General features: G+C 34.9%; 1 protein-coding gene across 4 annotated transcripts in view; it reads left to right on the top strand.

The window, feature by feature from the left end:
• The window catches only part of LOC145255782 (mechanosensitive cation channel TMEM63B-like), a 190510-nt gene that overhangs the window by 107869 nt on the left and 63289 nt on the right, over positions 1-19352 (top strand). For all 4 annotated transcript variants that reach the window (XM_080114452.1, XM_080114451.1, XM_080114454.1 and 1 more), the window contains 5 exons: positions 5586-5694; positions 12816-12889; positions 14074-14154; positions 15710-15833; positions 16655-16788. In XM_080114452.1, the coding sequence (XP_079970578.1) occupies positions 5586-5694; positions 12816-12889; positions 14074-14154; positions 15710-15833; positions 16655-16788 (522 nt within the window). The remainder of the gene's footprint in view (positions 1-5585; positions 5695-12815; positions 12890-14073; positions 14155-15709; positions 15834-16654; positions 16789-19352) is intronic.

Genomic DNA, 19352 nt, shown 5'->3' with positions numbered 1-19352 from the left:
AAGTAAAAAATAATGTAAAGTTAAATAAAATTTGCAGACAAGAAGTGAAATGGGTTGATGAATTTAAAAAAATTTTTTTTTTTTTTATTCAATATTCAATTTTCACCCCAAACAAGACACAGTGCCACTTTGAAGTAGGGGGCTACTATCGGGGACATAAGTTGCGGGGGATATTATGAGGGGAGATGAGTAGCAAGATGTCTGTTCACATTACTCTTGAACTTCTGCATATCAGTACAGTTGGGAAAGCAGAATCCCAGACAGGAGTTCCAAAGTCTAGCAGTTCTGGGGAAGACCCTATTGAAGTAGAATGCTTTCTTACACCTAGGGATCTCTACTGTGAAGGGGTGGGATTTAGTTGTCCAAGGAGTACAAGTGCTTGTAGTTCGTCAGAGCATTCACCAATAAAGTACTTGTAGAACAAGCAAAGGGATGCAACATTTCGTCGATAGGACAGAGGCTGAAGCTTAGATGACAGTTCAGGACCTATCAGGTTGGCAACTCTCTTTTGAACTCTTTCAAGGAGTGAGAGACAAGTGGCAGATGCACCAGCCCAAATGTGACAGCAGTACTCCATACATGGGCGAATGGTGGCCTTATAGAGATACAGGATACTTTCAGATGTAAGTAGCTTTCTAGCATGGTAGAGAGAGCCCACCTTCTTCGCAGCAGCCTTGGCAATGCTCTCAATGTATCTATTCCAGTTCATGTTCCCTGTAAACGTTAGGACGAGGAGTTTAAAGGAAGTACTTTCGGGTAATGTGTTCTTGGCCATTGCTATTGGTTGTAGAGAAGGTTTCTTGTAATTATTGAAAGAAACAAGTTTAGTCTTGGCAGCATTGAATGCAACTATCCATTTTTGTCCCTCATTCCACTACAGTTTTGAGGTCATCCTCTAGTGTTTCTGCAATTTCCTTAGATATGTGTTCATTTCTTTTCCACCCCCCCTGCCTGTTATAGAGAGTGGTGTCATCAGCAAATATACCCATCTCAGAAACAATTTTATCAGGGAGGTCATTTATGAATATCAAGAATAATAAGGTCCGAGGATAGACCCCTGAGGTACTCCCGCATTTATATCATATTGTTTAGGTATACGACCGTCAAGGACAACCTGGATTTTTCCTTACTTAAGAAGGAATTAATTTGTGTATTCTTCCAGTGATACCATATGATCTGATTTTCCTTAGAAGACCATTGTGCCATACTCTGTCAAAAGCCTTAGATATATCAAGGGCTACCGCTCTAGCCTCCCCTATTTTGTCCAGTGAACAGTATATACGTTCAGAGATTACAGTTAGGATATCTGCTGTGGAACGGGCTTGCCTAAATCCATACTGATTGTCGGTCAGGAGTTTAGCTGCTGTAAGGTGATTGACTAGAGCTTGATTAATTAAGGACTCAAATATTTTGGCGAAAAACGAGAGAAGGCTAATAAGGCGAAAATTTAATGGGTCAGTTCTTTCGCCAGAATTCTTGAAAACTGGTACCACAGAAGCGGTTTTCCAGCAATCAGGAAAGCAAGATTCGTTAAGGCATTTGTTGTAAAGTTTGGAGAGTACTGGAGCAACCTCAACAGAGCATTTTTTTAATAGTACAGCAGGGATGAAATCGGGTTCACATGCTTTTGAAGTGTCTAGGATTTTTATGATACCATGTACCTGGGAGGGGATGATTTTCAAGTCATCTAGTATGGCATCTGTCCGCAAAGGAAAGTCAGGGAGGGAGTGGTGTGCCGGGTCCAATGTGGAGTTTGAGGCAAACCAGCTGGTGAGCAGGTTAGCCTTCTTAATTGCCATGCAAACAATCTCGTGATTGTTTGATGGTGGGGGAATCATTGACTGACCATTATTTACTCCATTGTTGTAGATTTTCCAAAAATCATGAGTTCCTAATTTCTGTGCTTTGATACATTTTCTGGTGGTTTCAGTGTATTCTGTCTTAACTGTCGCTATTTCTCTCTTACTTCTAGCTTCTATATACTTCTGTCTGTTTGAACTGGACTTATGTCGGTTGAAACTGCGGTACGCATGCTGTCTTTGAGCAATGGCAGCTGCACAAGTAGAAGTAAACCATTGGGAAGAGTGGGGCTTGCTATAGAATTTCCATGTGGGAACGTACTTCAATTGCAGTTTTTAATCATTCAGTGGTCTCATTTTTGCACTGTTCAGTTGGAAGAGAAAATATATTTTCCCATGGGGAATCTCTGATGAGATCCCTGATGGCTTCCCAGTCAGCCTTTTTGTAATACCTCATTGTTTGAGCAGTGAATCTTCAGTTTTGGGTCAAGAATTAAGGGCGATTTCTACCATTATTACGTGATCAGCGTTCCCAAGTGGGCTGTGGACATTCGTTATACAATCATCAGGAACTGTGGTCAGAAATAGATCCAGAAGTGAGGCATGCTGATCCTGCTGGTCTGGGAAACGTGTCGGAAATGTAATGAAATAGTGTTAAAATGGTGCTGTATAGTTACAAGAAAGAGAGAGTGTTTCTTAAGGTTATATGCAATTAGTCTGTAAGATATTCCTCCATTATAAACCATAATGCTGGTTTTATTTTAAATATACAGTCCCCCCACCTTTTTTCTCATCTATAATATAAATTTCACCTGTCTATTTAAATGTATGTATGTATATATATGTCTGCCTAAAACTTTTGACACACGCAGCAAATTTTCACGAAATCGGTATCATTTTGAAGCTCAACTGTTCGGATGACAAATCTAAAAAAATTGGCTAAAAACATTAATTCCTTCACCCTCAACTGGGCACTTTTTTACAGGGTGGGGTCACTTTTTTCGCCAATATTTTCAAAAGTCATCCCCTCTTTTCGATTGACTAGCCTTAATTTAAACCTACGTCATGTCTGGTTTGGCAATGGGTGCAACAGCAAAAACGTCACTTTTTTGTTTTATGTTCTTTTTCCTCCTTTGCAGTATGGGTTTGAGCCTGCCAATCTATCACCACTTTTTTTTTTTTTTTTTTGCTCAACACACACCTCCAAACACCCGGGCAACACTGGGCATCCAGGCTAGTTTAATATAAATAGCCTGATACATCTCTTGATAAGTAAGAGCATAACTCGTTAGCTAACTTTTTCTGTTTTTTTGCTTTCTAGTATTATTTTTAATCATTAATATTCAAAAAAATCATGAAATATATATGTCAAGTTTTTGATGATATTTATGGCAATAATTGCATTTTAGTATTAGTTACTTCCCCTGGGAACTTTTTATTTATTTTTTAATTTTTTTTGGAAGTTGTTTCCCTTACATTCTGATCAATTCTCGTTTCTCGTGAAAGATTGGCGAGGGCGGACGAGGGATTGGAGCTCAGACGAGCACCTGCCATGGAAATAACGATAAAACAAAGACAGGCTCGCAACGTCTCTTCTGTGGGAGAGAGGTTGCAGGGAAGAGAAAAGGGCATCCCTCACTAAACCACAAAGTCTATTTTGTACTCTGTCAAGGCAGAATAGGCGGTTTTTAGCAGCTCCTGCCCAGATGTGGCAGCAGTACTCCATCCTTGGACGTTTTGGCTTTTATACAGATAGAAAATTCCATCAGTAGTGAGATATCTTCTGGAGCGGTAGAAGGATCCCACCATTTTCCCAGCATCCCTGGCAACAGATTTGATGTACGTGTTCCATTTCAGATCAGGAGTAAAGGTCAAACCCAGAAGCTTGTCAAAACATGGAGCCTCTCCAAGACGAGAGCCATCCATTTCAATTGATGCCAGATGGGGATCAGAGCATTGATGATGTAAAGATAGAAGCTTGGTTTTAGGTGCATTGAAAGTGACCAGCCACCTCTTCCCCCATTGAACCACGTGCTCAAGATCAGAGGAGAGAGAATTAGAGAGAACTTTGTCATTTACGGCCTTTGATGTGTTGCCATAGATGGTCGTGTCATCAGCATAGATGTCAACGAATGATTTAAGTATAAAATAGTTATCCACTTACATATGTTTTGCTGTATCTATGGCTCACCAGTGTGACTGATTATACTGAGCTTCAATCTCACGGCTACACAGATTGAAATTATATTACAAAAAATTATTAAAACATTTGATGTTGAAAATACAAAAAATTTTTGGGAATATTTCTCAGGCAATTTCATTTTTGTACATATGCTATCAACCTCCACTCTTAAAAACGTTTTTTTTTTTTTAATAGCCTAATCACTGAAAATGCAATATGCAAAAAAAAAAAGAACTTCTAAATTTCATCTGACCATTGTTTTGAAAATAAAACACAAAGTAAAATATATTTTCTTAGCCTTCGGGCTAGAATCTTTTTTTTTTTTTTGTATGACCTCTCCCAAATTGTATTCATTTTAGACAGACATCATCCATTCTCCAATATCAACTCATCGATTTTCTTTTTTTTTTTCTCTCCTATTTAGATCTCACTCCCACTTTGAGATTGGTGGCCTGCTTGTTTTTAGTTCAAAACAAACCAGAAAACAGTGGGTGGTCTGTTATTTAGAAAGGGTTGGGAGGGTTTTACTAAACCAAATTTTTTATTTGTTTTTTACCTATTCCACGATTCTCGCCAGTGAAATAATTGTATATAGACATATTTATTTTCAATAAAAATTTTTGAATGATTTCTTTTTTCTTTTTTTTTATAAGTTAGATGGCCACTGGAGTAAATGTGGCACTATGATGATTGCTGATTTCTAGTTAATGTGACAAAGAATGACTAACAACTATTTTTTCACACTTTTGAATGACCTTGTACTTAATTTTGTTGTTGATGTAAATTTTTTTTATATTTTCTGTAAATATATATTTCAAATTGTAGTATGCAGTTTAACAAAGATAGAAAAACAAAACTGAGAAAAATTTGTGTGTGCCTGTTATGGAATGAAGAAAAATCACTTAATTTGATCAAGTAGGTCTTTTTTACAGGGGAAAATCAAATTTTAGTTAGATTCCTTGCGACATAGACATCTTTGCAATTTTAACTACAAAGCGGGAGTGGGGGGGGGGCAGGGGAGATAAGTCCATTTAATTTTTGAAGTTTGCCAAAACGCATATAAAGTTGCAATAATTTTATTAAATTTTAAAACAATTTTTTGAAAGGAAAAAAAAAAACAAAAGAAAAAAAAAAGGAATACCTAAAATTATTCAAAACTGTAAAAGTAATCTCGTCAAATTTGGCAAACTTCAAGAATTAGATGGAGTTATCTCCCCTGGCACACCTTATTACTGAGATGTCTTCATCATGGAGTGATTGACTAAAATTGGATTTTCCTCTGTAAAAAAAAATACTTGATAAAATTTAACGATTTTTCATTTTATGAGAACTTCATTCCATAACGGGCATATACATAGTAGAGATTTATCTTTATCTTGAATTTTTTTAATATCTTTGTTAAACTACATAAGCAGTAAAAACTTAGATAAGTATGTTTTAAGTTTGAACAAAGGTTCTGCAATAATATTGTGGAGTCTGCATTCACACCGGACACCCATAGAGTAGAAGTACTTTAATCATGGCAGTAATATACAACTGTTGTAGAATATAACAGAAATTTCCACAGGTCTCACAAGTTAAAACTAATTCTGTTTTTCTTTTAGTTCTCAGATCCTGTGGATTCATGTCCTCCTGGCAATTATATATTTATTGATTGCAGTTTTTTTTATGCAACATTTTTCACAAAATTTGCAATTTGAGGAAGATGATCAGGTAAGCATATTTGGTGCTTCCACAGAATCGGAATGAGATTTTGTAGTCGATAAATGGAGTTTTCAGATAAAAAACAATGTTTTCAACTGATTTTTTTTTTTAATCAATTTTTATAAGTTACAATGGTAGCTTCCAAATTATATAGTCAAAATTACCTGAATATTACTGAATTATTAAAAATAACAACTTTAATTGTGTTAGCAGGTAAAAAATTGCCGCCATCTTGTTTTTATAAAATAAAGCAAAACAAAGCCATAAGTAACTCTAAATTTTTAATGTGACTAACACAAAACAAATAACAAAACATAACATGTATATACAGTGTTTCTAAGTCTGGTTTTCATTTAAGATTTTTTCATAATTGTTTAATATAAAAATAACTATGCCTAAAAATGAAATAATGTAAAAATAACATACAAGTTTTTTGCAACCGTTGAATTGCCTCCCTTGTGACTCTCCTAAGCATACCCGATTGTGTACTTTAAATTTTCTTTTCTTTTAATAAAATATTTTCTACTTTATCGATTTTAGTAATCTTTTAATATAATCATCTTAAAAATACGACGAATACATAGATACCATTGTTTTCATGTAAAATTCAATATTACGATTTCAGAAATTTCGTCCCAATAGTGTAGAAGCACCGCATTTTTTTTTTTTTTTTTTCTTTTTTTTTTTTTACACAGTGATCACCACTTATCAAGGCCCGGAAGCCACTCAGGGATAAGGGTTATTGCAAGTACATTATGTTAGTGTAGAAATTTGATGAAGTGTTTACTTAAGAGGGCGGTTCATTAGGAATTTGTTAACATTGGACTTGAACACATCCAAGTTGTAGTCCGGTGAGAAGCAGGCAGACGAAACAGAGTTCCACAGGCGTGCAGTTCTAAGAAAGAAGCTTTGTTCATGGAATCCACGTTATGATTTAGGCACATATAAAGAGTGGGGGAAATTTTTCAGAGTGGATTTGGTTAGATGGGTGTTTTTCGTGAAAGATTGGCGAGGGGGGACCAGAGATTCGAGTTCAGACGAGCACCTGCCATAGAAATAACGATAAAACAAGGATAGGCTCGCAACGTCTCTTCTGCTGTTTTTAGCAGCTCCTGCCCAGATATGGCAACAGTATTCCATCCTTGTTTACAAAAATTTTTTCATTTGAAACTTCAATGTTTAAAGTTTTAATTCTGCTATAATCTCTTCTCTACTATAAAAAGCACTTTTTTTAATCACTGACAAATATGGTGTGTCGGGGGTACTCAGAGAGATCTATAATTACTGTTTAATGGTTATTTGGTTGTTTTATGGCATATCAACCTTTTTTGGTTAGAAATTCTTTTTGTATACTATCTAAGAAGAAGAGTCTAGTGAGAAGAATATAAACTTGGAAAACTTTCAATTGATTCTATATCGAACTCTTCTTTCTGTTGTATTTTGACCTTGTGCTATACATGCAGAAAATCCAGAAATTACCATCATTATTACAAAAGCATCCTAAAGTTCATAATCGTAACTTGTTAGCTACTGCAAATAAGTTTTTCATAACTTGAATAGGACTAAGTCCAGATGAAACTGTTGAAAGACAAAGGAGATTTTTTTCAGCTTGATCTTTGCTCTGCATCATTGACAAATGGGGTGTGAGGGGTAGAGAGAGAGAGAAAGAGAGATTGATAATCACTGTTTAATGATTATTTGGTTGTTTTGTTTTATGACGTATCAACTCTTATAGTCTAGAAATCTTTTTATTTTTTGCATTCTATCTATGAAAAGTGTTCAATTGATTGCATATTGAACTCTTCTCTCTGTGGCATTTTGACCTTATGCCATACATGCAGAAAAACAATCGGCTGTCATTGTTACAAAAAAAAACATGTGACTTCTTAATCATACCTTGTTAAAATCTACTGTTGATTTTATAAAATTATACCTTGTTCACTGCTTGTTCTTGTATACACCATTTCTGTGATCCTTCCAGATTGAGAAAACACAACCCACAATTAAATTCTCTCATACCTTGAAAAAGACCAAGTCAAGATAAAACTGTTGAAAGACAGGAGATTTATTCAACTTCATCTTTCTAAATTGCTGACAAAAGTTCTTTCATACCTCGAAAAGGATCAACTCAAAACAAGGACTGATGGAAATCAAAAGACATTTATTCAACTTGATCTTTGTTTTAAATCACTGACCAATGTAGAGAGGGGAACAGAGAGAAAGGGAGAGAGTGATCAAAATTACTAATGAATTTTATTTTGTATTAGTGGGGGTACCCGGCATTGCCTGGGTGTGGAGAGGTTTTATTGTAAGGGTATTAAGCAACCCAGCCCCCCCCCCCCAAAAAAAGCAACAAAATAAAATTAGTCATAGTAGCCAGGCTCAAACTTGTAATGCTAAGAAGAAAAAGAGGTGAAAAAAAGCAAAGTTTAGTCGTCTCGCCCACACGACTTGTGACGTTACGGGCCTTCGAAATAACGTCTTTTATATGTACGTCAAGATTGCAAAGCATGAATGACTTTGCAAAAACTGACCTCTCCTTGGAAAAAAACGGCCCAGTTGATGGTCAAAGAATTAATGTTTTTGGCCAATTTTTCGATATTTGTAGTCTGAGAGACGAGTCTTTCTAACAATACCAATTTTGTCAGTGTTTGTAGCATGTGTTGAAAGTTTTGAAGAGATATACAAAAACACACACACAAACACACATTTTGCCTTTTCTATATGTAGAAGATTCCTACCTTTGCATGTTTTCTTATTTTTACCCTTTCAGTGATTCTTCCTCACTGGAACAATGTCTATGATAAAGAAGTTCTTTGAAAAGGACTAACTGAAAACAAAACTTGTCAGAAGACAGGCGGTTTATTTGTCGTAAAGTTTCATGGTATCAATCAAAATTTTTATCACATTATGAATATTTTAAAATGAGTTTAGAATCTCAACACTTTTATAAAAGAGACACATTAGTTGCCATTTTTGTTTGAGAAGGGATGTAACTTTGTATTTTGTATATGCAGAGGTACTATTTTTTGATAAGAACAAATAATAATTTTGAAGAAAAAAAAATAAAAAGGCAAAACAAAGTAAATACTCTACCAAGCAATACCGGATCTGGATAGCTAGTCTTTTTAATTGATTCAGAACTATCAGCTTGGTTCTTTTTACACTGATCTCTGATTATTCACTGGAGTCTCTTATGCTAGCGTATCCTAGCAAGTAGTGTATTTTAACCATAATTTGTGACTAACGCGCTAACTTTTGTCACAGTGTCTAAATATATTGCATTTAGTTCATGTACGCACTCTTTCTGTGATCCTTTCTGATTACAAGAGTGCCTCCTGCGAATAAGTCGAGATACAACTGTTGAAAGACATGAGATTTATTTGACTTGATCTTCTTTCCAATGTTTTCTTAGATCAGAAAAGGATCATTTCAAGACAAGGACTGATGTTACATTTATTCAACTTGATCTTTGTTCCAAATCACCAACCTAGGGGTAGGAGCAAAAAAGGAGTGATCAAAATCCTTAATTAATTTTATTTTGTCAGCCCATATCATTCTACATGCCCGAACACACCATATCTGTTTCTACTATTTCCCCGCTATCCTCACATTGAGTTCAGTAGGTTGGCTCTGGCTGACCTTTCATTTCCTGGTATTCTCGACTAACTAGTTTATGTACTAGCAGGCTTACTCACCCAATATTTAACAGTATCAGTTCTTATTCTGCTTTTCATATTTTCTGTCCTTGGAAGAAATCCTTCTAAACTGAGGCAATTTTAATTTTTGTCCCACTCTAGCTTGCCCAAAATAAGTTGGATTTTCCTCACATTAAAAACTGACTTTGTGTCTAACTCTGCCCTTGTGGGGAGGCAAGTAAATTGAGTCATTCCTTGCTTTTTTCGTTTAGTATAAAACTAAATTAGCTGCTTTTAGTAATGACACAAATCATTTATGGCCTCTGTTCTATCTCGAGGAAACAATGGATATCCCTTGGAAAATGTAGTCATGAAGTAAGGGTTGTGTAATCCCAAATCTCATCTCTCCTGAGTCAACACTGCCTGATTCCAGTGGCAAGGAGAAGTCCAGGATGACTGAAAACAATGCTGAAATAAACAGAAAGCATATACAACACCTGGTATTTCGAAATGGTCATTCAGTTACTAACCAGGTTCAACACCGCTTAGCTTCGGTGATCTAATGGGAGTCAGTGTGTCAGCGTCAGTATGCCGTTTATATGCACAAATCATAATAAGTTGATAATCTACATAGTAATGATACAAGGTGTCCCAAAATGACACACATAAATTATAACTTGCCGTTCAGTTGCAAACACAAGCATTGGGATTGACGGTTGTTGCTGGACTGCATTGGTCTACAATATGAAATCATATACGTTTCTATTAATTTCCACAGTCTAGCAATCCTCACCTCGAGGTCAACAAGTTGACCCCAGCCGATTTTTCATTTCCTGCTATTTTCAATTAACCATTTTATATACTAGTGGATCTATTTCTCTAATATGGAGCATAAATTGTTTGCATTTTATTACTGAATGTCAAGAATTTATTATTTAAGAATATTTAGGACAAAATGTATAATAGAGCCCCCCCCCCAATTGTATAGAGCATATTTAATTGGATAAACATGCACTAGGGAGCATATTTGAACCCACAATGGCATAAAGTAAATAGAAGATGAACACAATATTCACAATAGAACCGATCTAAACAAAATATTTAGTCTTTAACCTACTTATAATGATTATAAGAGGTGATGGTCGTCTAGTGGTTAATGACATGGACTAACGACCTGGGTGTCCCAAGTTCAAATCCAGTTTGTTCTACAAAAATCACTTTCACTTAGATTGTTGGTAACCTTCATGCAGTCCATCTCATAATCCCAATGTCTTTCTAGAAAGAATTCTGACTAGAAGAATATTGGGGAAACCAATGCCAACAATAGAATCTTTGGATTTATACAATATGATGATGACGGTGTTTATGAGTTCACCATAGGAATTCTTCTATATAGACCTGAAAGAGTTTGTCTAAAATAAAGCAACATAAATAGAGAATTAAAAAAATTCTTTCCAAAGTAAAAATATATTGGTGAACAATTATCAAATATTTTTTTAATCCACTTTTAATAAAAAACAAAACAAAAAAACATAACTATTTTCAAAGTCTGTACAATGATTTGACGAAGTAGTTGTGATCTAGGTGATTGTATATTTAATGGGTTGCATGTTTGCAGTGCATGCAAATAACGGGCTTGTTGTGGGAGAGATATTCAATGAAACAATATTTAGAGAAACCATACAAGAAATTGGAAATATTTTTGGTCTAGAGGTTTATGTTCATAGATTAACAGCAGGTTAGTCTTTTCAAGTAGATACCATAAAGGACTCTTATGTAGAACCATGCTATCTATCATACCCACCGGCCCCAATACTTGTGTACTATGGTTTTCTTCTTTATCTAATTTGGCTATGTAACCTTGGCAATCGTGGCGGGGGCAAGCGCTGGTTTACAAGTTAAAAACATATCAAACAACACAGAGAAACCCCAAACTCCAACACATTGTATAAAAATCAGTTGTGCTCTGTGTGTGTGTGAAAATGGAAACCCCAAGCATTGTCTGTCGATAGTTGTCTGTCAAGGTATCTTTATCGGTCAGTTGATGAGTTTATTTGAAAATCTACTAAAGCTCTACCTAACCTGCTCTGAGCCACAGACTGTTAACTTCCACAAAACCAATTGTCGTAAACCACTCAACATATAGACCTCAGGATCAGAAATCCTATGTCCAGTTTTTGTTTCAGTCTAAACAGAAAATGACTTTTCCTCTCAGTCACTCTCAGCCAACTACCCATTCTACTTCTGATATTCATCTTACAGCTTCTGTGCAGTAATTTTATATTTGAATGAAAAATTAAATTTTACGGCTAATTTAGGAGTAACTGTTTCGTAATACCATTTTGAAAACAGTCTCAAGAAACAAGAGTGATGACTGAACATAATTCAAACTTTCAAGGTTTTTGTTGTCATGCCTATGAATTCACTTTAATTGCTTAAAATCTATAATATAAAAACGAAAATGTATCTTTGTGTGTGCACTTCCTTTGTATGTCTGGCAAAGGCTTGGTGATGGGGGCGCTCGGGGGTTATCATCTCTTAAAATTTTTTATATACTCTCTAGATTTTATATACTATCTATGATTTTCGAACGGACATTGTATCTATCTTTTATTTGAGCGACTTTTATTTTATAAAATTCCCGCTATTCTGTCTTCTCACGTGTTTGTTCGTGTTTTTTGCATAAACCGACACTAAAGCGATGTTGTGTTCTCGGCCTTTTGTGCCAGGATGTCCAGAAAGCAATGAGCTTTGATCAATGTGGGGAAAACCCGTCATATCAGACAATTACTATTCATTTGTACACTTCCTTTTTTGTGGGGAGCTGGTTTTCCAAAGTTAAGTGCATGATGTTTGACATCCTGTGTCAACTCATTCACTTAACTTTTTAATCGTTTAATTTCAACCATTCTCACTTCCTCTGCCTTCCTAGCATCACGGTAAGATATCACGTTTTCTTTCACTTTCTTTTCCAACTTCGTCTCAAGGCTTTGGGTTTGAGCCTACCTGCCTACTAACACTTTTTTCCTACATACATACACACCGACAAACACCCAGGCAATGCCAGGGACCCCTGCTGGTTATTTATAAAAATGAAACTACTTGATCAATTTACATAATTATTGGAATACAATATTTTCTTTCCATCACGAGTATGTAAATCACAGCAATTTTTCTTTTAATTTTGTTTTTTAATTTTTAAAAAAATTTTTTTTTTTAATATTGTTTTTTAATTTTGTTTTTTAATTTTGTTTTTTAATATTGTTTTTTAATATCGGGTGAATTTTGAACAAGTGTCAATTATATTTTTTATGAAGTGTTTTTATTCAAATGTATATTTTTTTATTCATTTATTTTTATTATTTAATTTTAATTATGTGTGTTTTATTTAATGCAAACTTGTACATTTAAATTGTAATACAGGGGAGGTAACTCATTAGATCAAAGGTGATAAAAGTTAATGTATATTTTTTTGTATAACTTTTTTTACAGGTCTCTCGTACTTTGATGCTTACTAATCTTCCTAAAGACAAATGTTTCAAAAGTATTATATTGCAACATTTTCAGTGAGTAATTTTCTTTATTATTTTTCCCCCCCTTCATTTGACTTAAATAAACTTTTCTGCATAATCACAGGTATTCATTTGATAATTTCCATGGCTACCAAGTTAAAAAAAAAAAATTATCAATTTTACCCTTATCTAACCTGCTTTCTATCTTTTTCTCTTGCCTCTTCCTCCATTGCCCCTCTCCTATTCTCTACCTATTCTTTCTCCTCTCATACAAACAAACAGAAAGTGCTGCTTATATTATAAGTTCCATGTTTCTCTTTTTTTTTCATATTTTATATATATTTAAAATTATATATTTAAAATTATATATTTTATATATATATAAAAGCGAAAATGTATGTGTGTATGTATGTTCGCTTTTTGTGTATGTCCAAGAAAGGCTTTTTTCCAGCAGATTCTCGAGGTCGTCGCTCATTTTTAAAACTTTTTATATCACGTCTAAATGATAATATCTACAACTTAACAATGGTGGTCGCCTCTCTATTTAATTTGCCCGACTTTGAAATGTTAATTATTCGACATTTTTGGATCGGCACGTGTTGCATTCGTTTTTTGGTATAAAAAAAAAAGCGAAACTCGATTAGAATTACTGGCCCATGGCCAGTGGTCTCTAGAAAGCTATTTAACGTCAATGTCGACTTCGTCATATCAGACGGTTGCTTTCATTTGAGACGAGACACTTCCCCCCCTAATAAACAGGGAGCTGGTTTTCCCCAAAATTAGTTAAAAACAAACAAACCGGTTTATTGACCTCATTAAAAACTGTCCCGCAGAAAATGTTAACTGCTGAATAGCTATTGCTTATGATCGCTGCATGTGCATTAAGCTTTTTCATATAAAAAAAAAGAAGCCGACAAACTCGCGATAAATAAAACACTGTCCCGCACTCAAAGTTCACGTTAATACCTCATCAAAAATGGGCACCTGTTTTTTATTTCACACTTTACTATTTTCCAACTGCACGTCAAGGCATCGTTTTTTTTTTAAAACAACCAACGATTTTTTTTTTCATTTACCCAAAAACACACACACCGACAAACACCCGGGCAACGCCAGGTACCCCCCCGCTAGTATGATATAAATCATATGTAAAAATATATATATTACTTTTAATTTGATCACGCAAATTTATAAAACTGGAACTGGAAAATACATATCAATTTTGCTTTTTATTTCAGAGAATCCTACCCAGAAGCAACCACAGTTGACATTCAATTTGCATATGATATTACCAAACTTGTAAAGTTAGATACTCAAAGGTCAGTCATTTTGAATTTTAATTTTTTGATGACAATTAACGTTTATTTTCATGAGGAAAAAGGGTCGTTTTGTTATTGGATGATTCCATTAAAAAAGGAAAATCCCATGCCGTTTATAAAGAAGTAGCTGCACCTATCCGGTGTTGCTTGGAAAGCAGTGAAGTATTTTAGTTTTTAATTTTTATTTCTTTTCATGTTTTTATAGTACAGAAAAACAAATAAAATTTTATAGTCAGGGTTGTGAATTCTGTGATAGAAGCGTCGATTGAATTTTAAAATAAAATACATATAAGATACGTTTCAAAGCCAAATTACAATGCAATATTATGAAAAATAAACAAATATTTATTTGTTTAAAATTAATATTTTGGATTTATACTTTCTTCCTTAGAATTTTAGACATTTTCTTTTTCCTTTCCATAAGAAAAAAAAGTTAGTTAGTAAAACGTCTGCGTATTGTCTGCAGTGTTATCTTGAAATGTCAGAAAAATATTTATTTTACTGATTTTTTTTTTCTTCATGGCAAGAAAGAAAAAAAAAAGAAAAAAATGTATAAAATTCTGAGGAAGGACTATAACTCCAAAATATAAATTTTAAGCAAATAAATATTTCATTTCTCATAATATTTCATTGTAATTTGGCTTTCAACCATGCCTCATATGTATTTTATTTTAATACTTCTATCACGGAATTCACAACACTGACTTTTATATCAGGTTATCCAACACATTCTTTCATCATTTCAAAATAATAGGCAGACAACATGCAGACTTTTTACTGACTGATTTTTTTTATTCTTCTACTAATTATCATGGCAAGAAAAAAAGAAAAAATGTATAAAATAATAAATATTTATTTTTCATAATATTGTGTTGTAATTTGGCTTTCAAACATATCTCATACATATTTTATTTTAAATAAAATTTTAGTTGTATTTCCAAATTTTTGAGATGAGGATTATTTGGACTACTGTTCTCGTGTTGACTGTTATTTTCAAACTTTTTTGTAACTAAGGACCCATGGTGTAACGGATAAAGTACTAGGTAAAATTCAGTTCTGACAGACACTCTTCTAGAGATTGAAGGTTCAATTCTCAGTGCAGGCGATACTAATTGTGAATTACTTAAGACTTCTACCTGGTCTTGGCTAAACGAACAAGAGTATGCTACCCCTATGATTTAAATAAAGGGTTTGATTTTAAATTCTATGCAGATTCCCAAGTTTGACCGAGAGATTCTCAGTTTAGTAAGATACACCCGAAGAAAGTTGGAGATTTCGGAATTAAAAAAAATGTTTTTTAAAATGAGCATCCTTCAGCTGACCTAAATCTTTTGCCATGTCTACAGCATATCCAGTGTAATTATTAATATGCACTAACTAATAAATCTACCAGCTAATGCACCCACCTTAATATATAACAGTGTGGCATGCAAATAAAATTAAAACAGTATTTTGTTAATCCAACATTTTAATAGGTAATTTTGATCTTCACACTATTGTCTTTTGAAAACGATTATTTGCATGAAACTTAATCTCCAAAATTCTTTGATTTCAGGAGGAGAGCTGCTGAAGCGAAGATTAACTCTGAAAGAGAATTCCATAAAACTGGTGAACGTCCACTTTTACGTCCGTATCGTTGTGGTCAGTTGTGCTGTTGCGATGCTTGTGGGTGTAAAAATGTAAGTATAAATGCAGTTCTTGTCCGCCATTGGTTTGTCTTGACGTATTTTCTCTTTTTCTGGAAATAGTTTTGAATTTGTTTTGTGTTCAGTCTTAACTCGCATTTTCAGAAAATTTAGTGGCTGAAATTGCAATTTGTAGAAATTATTAAAGGAGTCACCACTTATCAAGGCTCGGAGGCCACTCAAGGATACGAGTTAATGAGTGTACAGTGGTCAAGGGAAACATGTAGTAGTCATTAGTAGTGGAAATTTGGTAAATTGGATTACTTAAGGGAATGGCTCATCAAGAATTTGTTCACGTTAGACTTGAAGATGACCAGATTGTAGTCAGTTGGAAAATTGGAAAACAGGAAAATGAAATAAGAGTTCCACAGGTGCACCATTCTAAGAGAGAAGCTTTCATCATGGAATCTACGTTTAGGTTTTATTATTTGAAGCTGTTGTAAAGTTCTATGCTTCTGTCTCTTTCTCTTTCTCAACATCTCTCTCTCTCTCTCTCTCTCTCTCTCTCTCCCCTCTTTTTTGTTTCTCTCTCTCTCTCTCCCCTCTTTTTTGTTTCTCTCTTTTTGTTTCTCTCCTTCTTTTTTTGTTTTTCTCACTCTTTTTATTTTTCTCTCTCCCTTTTTCCCCTCTCTCCCTCCCTTTTTCCCTCTCTCTCTCTCTCTTCTCCCCTTATTTTTTTCTCTCCTTTTCTCCTTTTTCTCTCTCTCCCTCGGGATATTTTTCTTACCCTGAAACAGGTCTTATGTTACATGTACTTTTCTTAACTTGAACTTTGTTGCACATTGTAATATAATCGTACTGTTTCTTTTATTCAGGTGGACAGTATTGATTTTTATTCTTTGGAAGAAGAGAAATTATTGAATGAAGTTGAGTCCGAAAAAGTGCGTGCCTATCAAAGACCTTTAGGAATGGCATTTGTTACTTTAGCAACCGATCTTATGGCAGAAAAGTAAGTAATTCTTTTTTTTTTTTTTTTTTTTTTTTTTACATGGGTGTCACCACTTATCAAGGCCCAGAGGCCACTCGAGGATAAGGGTTAATAGGTATACATTAGTCATTGTGATTTTAGCATAGTAAACAGTGGGAATTTTGTAACTTGGATTACTTAGGGGGACGATTCAATTAGAACTTGTTCACATTGGACTTTTTCTTCTTTTTTTTTTTTTTTTTTTTTTTTTTCTTTTACCGATTTGTCGTATTAATTATAATCCGAGAGTAGAACGTGGACCATAGGTTTACTTTTGGTAACCTCGTAGCTCTTGTTTCATTTTTTTTTTTACTCTATTTCACTCCAAACAATATTACCACTTGGACGTAAGGGGCTACTATTTGAGGCCATGTCTAATAGGGGAATGTGGAGAATTGAGCAGCGAGATGTCTATTCACATTACATTTAAGCTTCTGCATGTTAGTGCAAACAGAAAAGCAGGAAAAAGGTTGATTGGTTGTTTTTGTTTTACGGCGTATCAACCCTTTTCGGGTTATTTAATGCCGAATCCAAAGATTTTGAAGAAAAATTTTTTAATAGAATATATTTGTTGTTTTCAAATCGGTTTCTATTTAACCCATAGTTGGGACCCTAACAGGTACTACCACTCTGGGTCAGAGTGCACCTAGGAGCAATGGTAATTAAAGGGTGGCTCTACACTCCCCAAAGCCCGCAAGCTGGGGACTCACCACTGGATATAGTTTAAGGTCATATCCAGGACCCAGGAAAAAGGAGAGAATTCTAACGTCTAGTAATCTGAAGAAAGAAACTATTAGAGTAGAAGGCTTTCTGGCACCTAGGATCGTCGACAGTGAAGTAGTAGAATTTTGCTGCTTACTGAGTGATTTTATGAGTAAAATTCACTGATACATTTATATTTCTTTTATTCATAAAATTACTCAGTGAATTTTACTCATAAAACTAATAAACTATGGCTCGTATCATTTTTTGTTTCTTTTAAAATCAGACTTAACTTTTTGACCATCTCATAGATAAATTAGATACTAGGGAGAAAGCAAAAAAGTATTGCAACTTCTGGTGAAATTTCTTTGAAAGGTGTGTTTTGTGATGGTGCTGAAAATCATGGAATGAACCATTTTTGTTAAGTAATTCCTTCTGCCAACAAGAATAATGACGTTCACTCGTAATATCAGCAGTAGCAGTAGCTCTTGTTTCATGTCTTCATTAAGCTGGTTTGCTTTTAGCAATAATGCTTGTTTGATCTTTTCATAACAGAGTGATAAATAACAAAAAGGCACGCAAACAACGTGGTATTCAAAACGAAACTGACTCTCAAGCAAAAGGAACCGTTTTCTTTTATTTAGTGATTTTGGATTCCCAACAATAATTAACCTCGTTTTGTAATTAGATGATTTAAGTTCACACCCACCTCTGACCATTGTTGCCTTACAACGGGCGCATGCTAATTGTGGCCATTTATCTTTCAGTTTCTCAGCACTGTCATCACAGGTGAACTGATCTGCAGTACGGGGATTGGTTGGTTAAGCAATTCCTTTCACCAAAAACAGTGAGGACATTCACTTGTAATATCAGTGGTAGCAGTGGTTATTTCTTTCGTTCTGCTCTCCCAACAAACAGACTGGTGCTACCAGATCAGGCTGTCTACTGACTTCCTGAGATGAAACGCACCTACATAGATGTCTTTGTTTTTTATTCCCTTTTGCAAAACTTAGTCATGTTCTGCGAAAACAAAAACAAAAACAACATTCTCCTCCCCCTCCCCTCCCTCGTTTTCTTTTTCCTTCACCTCCTCACCTTTTTTTTTTTTTTTTTTTTTTTTTGCCTAGTTGGTAGGGCGATAGAACATACCAACTGCCCCCCTGCAGAGGGTAAAAATCCTTCAATGGGACCACCAGTTGACCGTTGGTGGCAACCCGTAATGCATTAAGAACGGGATCCTGGTGGTTGAGTGGAACATGCCTAGGAAATAATAACATGATACTACAACACACCACTTTGGCCCTTACTAGGCTAGACGGGAGGTTGGATAGGCCCGATCCAATCAATCGGTTGGTCATGACAAGCACTAATTCAGACAATCCAAACAAAAACACACTAACACTCAACATAAACAATAAACTGAGTTAATAAGCGATGGCTGAAGGGTCAATCAAGCTGGGAAAAAGGTAACCATCAGGAATAATAAAAATACAGGGAAATCCCATACTTGGGTGGGCATAACCATATATTGTGAATGCTTGGAAACCTCCCCATGTTTGAGTATACCAGCTATGTAGCCCTGGAGAACCGAGGCGAATGGGATTTACCCCCTCATAGTTCTTCCCCATAAGGGGCTCCGAGGAGGGTGGGGAGCATGGCTGATGAATTTTTCAAAAATTATTATGAATACCAAAAAATCCAAGAGACCACACACAGAAATTGACTCTGACAGCGACAATGAAGATACAAACTTTCCAAGATTCATCGTGCTAGAAGCAACGTCTAATATACCGTTAACTAAAATGTCACCCTTCACTATCCAAAAGGTAATATCAAGCAAAATA

The sequence above is a fragment of the Euprymna scolopes genome, chromosome 31, assembly GCF_053919585.1.
Source record: "Euprymna scolopes isolate OS-2025 chromosome 31, ASM5391958v1, whole genome shotgun sequence".
Classification (NCBI taxonomy): domain Eukaryota; kingdom Metazoa; phylum Mollusca; class Cephalopoda; order Sepiida; family Sepiolidae; genus Euprymna; species Euprymna scolopes.
The sequence above is the reverse complement of the archived record's forward strand: the minus strand, read 5'-3'. Positions and strand labels throughout refer to the sequence as shown.